The 9,347-nt window shown below is 47.8% G+C and overlaps 1 protein-coding gene across 1 annotated transcript; it reads left to right on the top strand.

Moving 5' to 3' along the window:
- The first annotated feature begins 7,744 nt into the window (after window positions 1-7,744).
- LOC135392314 (putative nuclease HARBI1) lies at window positions 7,745-8,824 on the top strand. Its single transcript, XM_064623051.1, has one exon. The coding sequence runs from the start codon at window positions 7,745-7,747 to the stop codon at window positions 8,822-8,824; it is 1,080 nt and encodes a 359-aa protein (XP_064479121.1).
- Window positions 8,825-9,347: the final 523 nt, after the last annotated feature.

Genomic DNA, 9,347 nt, shown 5'->3' with positions numbered 1-9,347 from the left:
GCAATGTTGAAAGATGAAAGTCACTGAAAAGGTTAGCCAGCTGTAGGACTCGAACCCACATCTTGTGGATTGCTGGTCCAGGTCTCTACCAATTGAGCTAAGCTAACACGCCTTCGCAGCGACTTCCAGGGTGCGTCATCTGAAGGGACAAACCAGCCACTCTCTCTAACTCATCCTCCTTTCACTCTTACATTTTTTCTCACTCATACACACATTCATACGACGGGGTCGACGCAGGCGGCAGCTGTTCAACATGAAAGAACTGATGTTCTGAGGCTGGAACAACATAAAAGGGACAAATACATACAGGGCCTCAATTTGCCTAAGAAATTAACGATGAAAGATGAAAGTCACTGAAAAGGTTAGCCAGCTGTAGGAGTCAAACCCACATCTTCTGGATTGCCGGTCCAGGGCTCTTTCAATTGAGCTAAGCTAGCACGCCTTCGCAGCGACTTCCAGGGTGCGTCATCTACAGTCCTACGAGTCCTACAGCTGGCTAACCTTTTCAGTGACTTTCATCTTTCATCGTTAATTTCTTAGGCAAATTGAGGCCCTGTGTGTATTTGTCCCTTCTATGTTGTTCCAGCCTCAGAACATCAGTTCTTTCATGTTCGAGAGCAATGTTCTGTTGTCAGATTTCGTACCGCGGTAAATGTGAAACTGGTAAATGTGAAACGCTGGAAATTTACTGTCTGACAATACGGTTCGTCGTGCATATCTCGCGGATAGACGTACGAGTGTGCTAACAGGTTCAAGGATCGTATGAGTACTACGGCGAACGTTCCGTGTCCCGGCAAGGCACACCGAGTCATTACTCGGGAGACAATTGCGGCTGCTGAGGGTCTTATCGGTGCGAATTGAAGCGTCACCGTTGCAGAAATGGTTGACACGCTTCAGATGAGTGTAGACTCAGTTCGACACATCATCCATAAAAAGCTCATGTACCGAAAGGTGCCGGCAAGATGGGTACCGCGCCACTGACATCCTCACGGCGCGTACGGCGAGTGGACGCCTGCCAAGGAGTTTCTACAACGTTTTACAGAATAAGGGAAATAGCCTTTTCAGTCGTATCGTGACTGGGGATGAGAGCTGGACTCACCATTACCAGCCGGAGGCAAAACAGTCCAGCAAATAATGGTGTCACTTCATGTCGCCGTTACCAAGGAAAGTTCGGACACAACTGACGGCTGGAAAAGTGATGTCCATTTTGTTCATGGATTACAGGGCCCCATACTTGAGCACTAAACGGAGAAAGGTAGCACAGTCAGCAGCGGAGGCCTACTGTTTCTCCCACATTCTCACCTGAATCACCACCAACAACAACATCTTTATTCTGAGATGATGAGTGGGGAGTTTCATCACCAGGGGCGATACCCAGTGCTGGTGGTGATGTGAGGAAGGAAATAATGGTCCCCGTCACAATAAGGATCCTATGAAGTCCAATGGTGTCGAAAAAGGTAAAAAGAATCACAAAATCACCTGAAACCTGCAATTGTCCGCAAACGCCGAGGGTTGTTATCATTTCTTTTTCTATTTTTTTGCTTAAAGGGACGGTTGCACCCGGAAACCCATCTATGAAACAGATGCCAATATGTTCGGCATTGGCCGACAATCTACCGGGCTATTATGTGCTATAGATATAAAAAGAAAAAAATATATATATATATATATATTTTATATTATGTTTACAATTTGATCGTGCACTCCCAGCCGAGTACAGCCGTTTCGTCCTACTTGGGACTCGTCAGCCCGGCGTAGGGAAGTGACACGATCTTGGGTCGGCACTAACAGTGCGTCTCGGCGAGACGTCAATGAGCGCCACCTGTGAAGGCCGCAGTGCAAGGCAGCAACTACATATACAAAGGAAAAATAGCTAATGCTCTTATATATATATATATATATATATATATATATATATATAATATATATGCTTGTAAGTCAAACGTCGCCATGCCAGTACTGGACAGCTGTTTCAGCCTTCTTGGGTCTCATCAGCAGCACGTAGGCAGGCGTGCCCTGTGCTATACGTGCAGCCAAAGGCCTCCGGCTATTTTTTTCCCTTATATAATATCTATATGTGACGTAACGACGAAGAGACCGAACTCACGCTCGTGCATGGGCAGGATTATTCATTAAACTGATATTGCTCGGGACGGATGTTCCAGTGTTCAGCACGTATATATATATATAATGAATTTATATTATATATATATATATATATATATAATATAAATATTTTTATACATAAAAGGTAAAATATAGATATAAAAGTGCTAAAAAAAATCAGCGCAAAAAAAAATGCTTAAAAAAGATCAGCGCTGCTTCCGCGGCCGCAGAAGCTCCGGCGGCGTGACGTCGCTCCCTAAGCGGAGGAGTGAGAGCGCGGCGCTCAGAGGAGGAAATAAGGCTGTCTGGACGTCCCGTCACTCAATGAGACGCCCGCACGACCACGGCATTCCTTTTCTCAAGGTCTTAGGGAGTGACGTTTTCTCGTTTTTCTAGAGTGGGAATTCCGGAATACTCTCAACATCCGGCGTGTGCTGTTGTCATGTGTTCCGTCGAATAACAGTCAAACTACGCCACTATTTCGCGCGGAACTTGCGATACCGTGGACAGTGGACCAGGAGGAATAAAATGACGCTATAGTTTCGAAGTCGACTGGAACGCATGCGACCCGTTCCTTTAAGCGCGACCCGCTTGTATAGGGTGTTCGCAAACCACCGGCAGTCTCAGAATTGAAAGTATCCCTGCTTATTTTTTTTTAGTTCCGTGTTAGCACTGCGAAGTAACTGTGGCTATGAGCGGCGTACAGACGTGGACAGACGGAGAGAGGACAGCAGGAAGGAGTGGGGGACAGGGGGGTTAGTATGCGTCCCGGGCCGTCTTCAAGGGGAACTATGCCGACAGTAGTCTGGAAAGGCTTTGGAAAGCCCAGTGAAAACCTGAGACAGCACAGCCGGTGGTAGGGTTCGAACCCACCACCACCCAGGCTTCAGCACGACCTTGGCTACCACGAACGAGCGGGACGCCTAAACCCGCTCGATCATGCCGCTGGTCCAATCCCTGCTTTTTCACCGGACATAGCACCTTGGGATTTTCACATTTCTGAAGCTCTCAAAGAACGCCTTGGTGGAAGAAAGTTTCAAGACGGCGCTGAAGTCAAAAGTGCGGTGCATTACTGGTTATACACACGTCCGAGAGACGCTTTTCATCGGGTATTCTCGCTTTAGTGCACCGCTGGTGCGATTGCGTTAACATCAGGATCGATTATGTTGAAAAACAGACGAATGCAATTTCACCCACGTGTAATATACAGTTGCTACAAATGCACTTGCCGTTTTCAATTGAATCACCCTTCCATAAAAGAGATATCGTGAGAACGCGCTGTGATAATACGCTAGGACAGTTTGTCTCTCCGCAGGGTAGAGGGTAAAGTTTGGGGAAACCACGTGACGAAGTGTCTGTCCAATCACAAGGCAGCAATAAGAGGGTATTCGTACACCGGCATGGGTGCACAAAAGAAACCACGTGCGTCTCACCTCGAAATGATACCTCCTTATTTGGGAGAGGGACCAATGAGGTCGCGCCACGGGCAATAGGGGAGAGAGGGAAACGGTGTAGCTGCGCAGACAGCTGACCTATTTGCGTGGCGTATAGCACTCTCAATCAAGCAGTGAATGAACGAAGTCTTCGTTCGACTTCCACGGAGCCGCCAGGCTAGTCTAGTAGCTTCGTTCAAGGAAGCGTTAACACCGTGTATGTATTAAAACAGTCAGAGCGTGCTCATATCGCTGAAAAACTATATTCTACAATGTCTACTCTTTCTGCGCTGATAGTTGCTGAAAAAGACATGAAGGGCGCCCGTATCAGTTCCAAGCACCTTCTTGGTTTTATCACTAAATGTGGCATCCAAGCATACGTGGGGGTTGTGTTACTCAATATATATATGTGAGTGGAAATGTACGTCCCCTTTGATGAGAAGCCGCACAAAAAGAACAGATAGTGCAACAACATACGCGGACTTTATTTTTCTTTGCGTTTGCAGGCATACCTCCTCTCCACAACTGCACCCGACCGCCGTATTGACTTCCGTCAAGCTTTACCCAATAATGATCATGGGGTAACTTCGCCAATAATCCTGGTGGTACCGTGGGAGCATCCCAATGAAGACTACTGAGGGATGCTCGCATGTTTTCTGTGGTGGGTAGTTCTCTTGCACTACCCAAATCCCAAAGCAAGAGGGTTAGCACAACCTTCCCTTTCCTGTGCCGCCATCATCTCTTCCCTCCCTCTTTCACCCTCCCCTCTTCTCCCTCCCCTGGGTGCACCGAGCCGCCACTCCAGAGCAGGATGACCGCACCTTCCCCCTGCATCACCGCATCCCACCACCAATAATGATCGGAATTATAAACTCTGGAGGTCTGTAATATGAACCTATTTATATAATTCAATATGAACCGATATATGTTGACTGTGACCACAGTAAAGAGCTTTAATTTACAGCTATATTTTACCAAATTCACGACAAAACCCTCAGAATGGTTCCTCTGAATCAGTCAATGTTATGCGACTGTTCCGTTCGCGAAAGTATAAAAAGAACGTACTTTTGAGATCAGGTAGAAGGAGAGGGAATACCGAAGAGTCACTTGTGGCTCTTCCTTATCTTCCGCTACCCCCGTGTGTGAACTATAGGCGGATGAACATTGGCAGCCGGATAGCTCAGCGAAAGACCGCATTGGCACGCTGCTCCGCGCAAGAAATATGTAAGCCGAAATCAATTAATTATTGGAAAAATCACTACTGTAGTCGTGTTTTCTTTTTTCTTTTTCTTTTTTCTGGAATATTTTTCGCTTGAGGTTTCGATCGGCAAAACAGAGGTTCCGAAAGCTTCCGAAACAACACCTCGACCTTGGAGAGTGGGGAGTTTCATCGCCGCAGGCGATACTCTACCCCATTGCTGGTTGGGATGGGGGGAATAAAATAACGGGCCCGTTCACAATAGCGATCGAAGTCCGATGGTGTCCAGAAATGTCAGAAGAGCTTTGAGCGCAGAGCGTTGCTGGGCTGGATTGGGCCAGGGACCAAGCAAGTTCGATAAGGAGAAAGGGCGATAGTCGAGCTGACGAAGTGACTCGGAGAGTGTGGTTCGGGAAGGTTGGTAGTGAGGGCAATGAAGAAGAATATGCTCCAGATCCTCAAGAGCACCACAGTGGCAGCAGGTGGGAGAGTCAACTTGTCTCAAGCGGTAACGCCACTGAGCTATAAAGGCCACATCGAGGCGCATTCGGTGGATTAATGCAGCATCTTGACGAGGGGTGTTTCGTGGCATGCGGAAAGCGAGCGTTGGATCAACTCTGCTCAACATAGAGGGTGAAGAATGTCGGTTGTCCGTTGGCGGGAAGCCAGGGGTGTCATTAGGCGTCGCAGAATTGAACGGCGGTCTCCTCTCAGCAGAACAATACGGGTCCGTTTCCGATACGAGAGTGCTGCTTCTGCGGCGCTGTCGGCCTGCTCGTTCCCCACGACACCACAATGGGCTGGAACCCACTGGAGAACTAGCCTGTGGCCTGCAGCGTAGATAGTGCGGTAAGCCATTAACACATCTGTGACTAGGGGTGCGGATGGGCCTCGTATGCCGGAATTTTCAATTGCTTGAAGTGCAGACTTGGAGTCTGTAAAGACTGCCCATTCCCGGGGTGTAAAATCAGAGATGTGTTGTAGAAAGAAAAGGATGGCATAGAGTTCCGCAGCTGTGGAGGAGGTTGGATGTGAAAGGCGTCTTCCGTGCACGACGCCTTCGGATGGAATGACGAATGCTGAGGCGGACTTGTTGTTTCGGGATGCGCCATCGGTATATGCTGCCGTAAACGTAGGAAACTTCTCGTCTACCAGAGCATGAAAATGGGCTCGGAGGACTTGAGGGGGGACCTGATCTCTTTTTTCCAGAAGGTTTGGGAGGCGTACAAAAGTGGGCGGTACCGGTAGAGACCAGGGGGCTTCCGGCGGTATAGTGTCCTTAGTTATGAAGCCAGTGAGAGTCTGGCGTGTCCTCTGCGCTACTCGATAGAAGTCGCTTTCAGGGCGGTATCGAATTTTCCTGAGGAGCGGGTGGCGGGGAATGTGAGCACGCAAACGGAGGTATTGCCGAGCCGTTTCCCGTTCACGGAGAACTTCAATCGGGAGCTCACCAGCTTCAGCCAGTACTTGCCGTGTTTCAGCCATTCTTGGAACTCCGAGGCATCGACGAAGGCTTCGAGCAAACAGGGACCGAAGTGTATTTAATGACGTTGTTGATATCCTGTGCAGAATAGGAAGGCTGTAAAGCACAGTTGCCCTCACCAATGCCGCGTGAACCGCGAGCAGGGAACGCTGATCACAGCCCCATCCTGAGCCAGAAAGATGTTGAATTGCGGGGAGCCATCGCTGCACTTAATTTTCAAGGTGTTTAATGTGCCGAGCCCAGCGCAAGTCCGAGTCGATTACCATGCCAAGGAAGCGGCGAAAGCGTACCGGTTCAAGCTTCTTTGTACCAAGCCACAGAGGGAAATTGGCCATAGCTTTACGCGTGAAAGGGAGCTCGACACACTTTCCGGGTGAAAGGTCCATCCCGAGGTGCGTGAGGTACGTATGGATATTGTTTAAAGCGAGCTGCAGGCGGCGCTGGAGAGCTGGGCGTGATTTTCCTACTGTCCAAAGGGCGACGTCATCTGCATACACGGAGAACGACACTTTGCGAGGAATTTACTGATTGTAGGCCGGCCATCACCACGTTAAAGAGTGTCGGCCTGAGAATGCTTCCTTGGGGGACTCCTTGAGGAACAGGATGCTGAGGGCTTTGGCCTTGGGACGTACGGACAGCGACAGTTCGGTCCGTAAGGAAGTCTTGGAGCCATATGAAGAGCCGACCGGATACTCCAAACGAGCGCAAGGCGTGCAGCACACAAATGTGCGAGACAGTATCATGTGCGCGCTTGATATCGAGGAAAACCGATCGGACGATCCGTCGATGGTCACGAGCATGTTGAACTGTAGAGACTAAGGGCCGGTTTCACCAACGCTGGTTAAGAGTTAAACCGAGATCAAGGGTCCTTAAACTAGAGGTTAACCACCAACCCTGTTTCACGAACGCCGGTTAGCCAAATCTCCCGTTAAAGTTGACGGATTTCTTGATCGCTCGTCAACGGCCGGTTAACCCGTGAGTTAAATATGGCGGCGTTGGTATTGTGGTATTGCAGCGGAAGATTTCGTGGCGGATTTGTGCTTCAGAAGAGAAATTGGTCTCGAAATGAGCATCGTTTCGCAGGGATGTGTCGCAGATGTTGTGAATAAAGTACGTGGATTATCAGCAGCATCGCGGACTCTTGTACCCCATATGTTAGTGTACCTGTCCTTGCATTTCAAGCATTACTTGCCATTCTTGCACATAGATAGCTTCATTTCAGTCGAACAGTATGTTGACAGCTTTCTTGGGTGTTAGCTGAATGTAACCAGTTTGCACCTCGTTACGAAGGCATACGTGTATGCGTGCGTGTGTTACCGTCTGCGATTATAAACAAAACATAGTTTGCGCTGACACTAAAGAAAACTGATTGAAAAACGTATTTTCACATAAGCAACGCGCGTAAACAAAAGTAGGTTTACATGGTAGGCTATTCATTAAGATATTTTAATTATTATGATCGTCTTCAGTATAAATATGTGTCGTCTGCTACAGACAGAAGGTAATCACTTCTGATGCAAAGCCATGGAGTACTTTGACGAGGATCTGGAAGATCTACACCTGAGTTTTCAAGTTCAGCCGTCACGATATTATCCTAGGGACAGCACGGACCCTTTTGTAGCCCTAAATGACAAGCAGTTTCATGACAGATTTCGGCTAATGAAACATACAGTGTATGATCTCCTCCTGGTAATTGAGAAGCACCTCGAGTTTACATCAGACAGGAACTCCTCAGTACCACCAATACGCCAGCTCCTAATCTGCCTCCGTTTCTATGCTAGTGGAACTTTTCAAATAGTTATAGGCGACACGTCTGACATAAGCAAGTCTACAGTCTGCCGTATAATCAAGCGAGTATCACATGTTCTTGCCTCACTGTCACCTCTCTACATAAAATTTCCATCAACGCAAGATGAAAAGCAAAGGACAATGCTCGGATTCTATGACATTGCAGGCTTTCCAGGAGTCATTGGAGCAATTGACTGTACACACGTAGCAATACAGTCACCAGGTGGTAACACAGCAGAGCTGTTCAGGAACAGGAAGGGCTACTTTTCAATTAATGTGCAGTGTGTATGTGACGCTGACTTGCGGATCACCGACATTGTTGCTAGGTGGCCTGGTGCTACCCATGATGCCACAATTTTTGACAGCTCGAGAATTCGAGCCCACCTCGAGACAAATTTAGGGGGTCATTTGCTCGGAGATGCAGGATATCCTTGCAGGCCCTATCTGCTTACACCCTTAGCAGCACCTAACTCTGTTGCAGAAAAGAGATATCAGAACAAGCATGTTGCAACAAGAAACACTGTAGAAAAGCTCTTTGGTGTGTGGAAGAGGAGGTTTCCTGTGTTGAAGATGGGGCTACGTTTGAAGATTGACACTGCTCTGGCGGTGATTGTTGCAACAGCGGTGTTGCATAACATTGCTCAACAAAAAGACAATTGCATGCCTGACATTTGTGAGTCAGTTGTCGAGCATGAATCAGTTGATGTTGTGTGGAACGGTCCCTTAGAGCCAGGAGCCACAAGCGCTGGAACACAAATAATTGCAAACTTTGCAAGGAGCCGTGAGGATCTGCAGCAGTTGCTACCAGAATGGTGATAAGCAGGACACATGAAGGACGCATAAGATGCAGGCTAGCTGGTTGTATATGATAGAAGAGGCATACACACAGGACAACATATTTTCAAACAAAACAATTTTTTATTTCAAACACGGTGACCGTAGGCAAAGGAACCTCAGAAGAGTAAAGTGGGTTGACACAGAGGGCACACTTACACAATTTCCTTTGCTCGTAATCTCTATAAACGCCTACAAGGGGCTTTCTGTCTTAGGTCATCCCTGAATTTTGGCATTCCTGAAGATGCTTTGTGAGCTCAGAACTGGTAACACTGGAATCGACATTTTGGTTATAATCTGATAATTTTTGGAGTGGGCAAAAAGGCTCTTGTGGAAGCTCACAGAGATAAGCCGCAGAGGAAATTGTGTCAGTGAGCCCTTCATGTTCTCTCACTCACTCTTCTGAAGTTTCTTGTCCTAAAGTATTCAATGTCATTTTGCAGCAATAAATACATTGTCGTAGAGGGTATAGACATTGTTTATGGTTACGTGTTCCCACACTCAT

This window comes from Ornithodoros turicata, chromosome 1, assembly GCF_037126465.1.
Source record: "Ornithodoros turicata isolate Travis chromosome 1, ASM3712646v1, whole genome shotgun sequence".
Taxonomy (NCBI): Eukaryota; Metazoa; Arthropoda; class Arachnida; order Ixodida; family Argasidae; genus Ornithodoros; species Ornithodoros turicata.
Note: the sequence above shows the minus strand (reverse complement) of the source record. Positions and strands in the feature narration are given on the sequence as shown.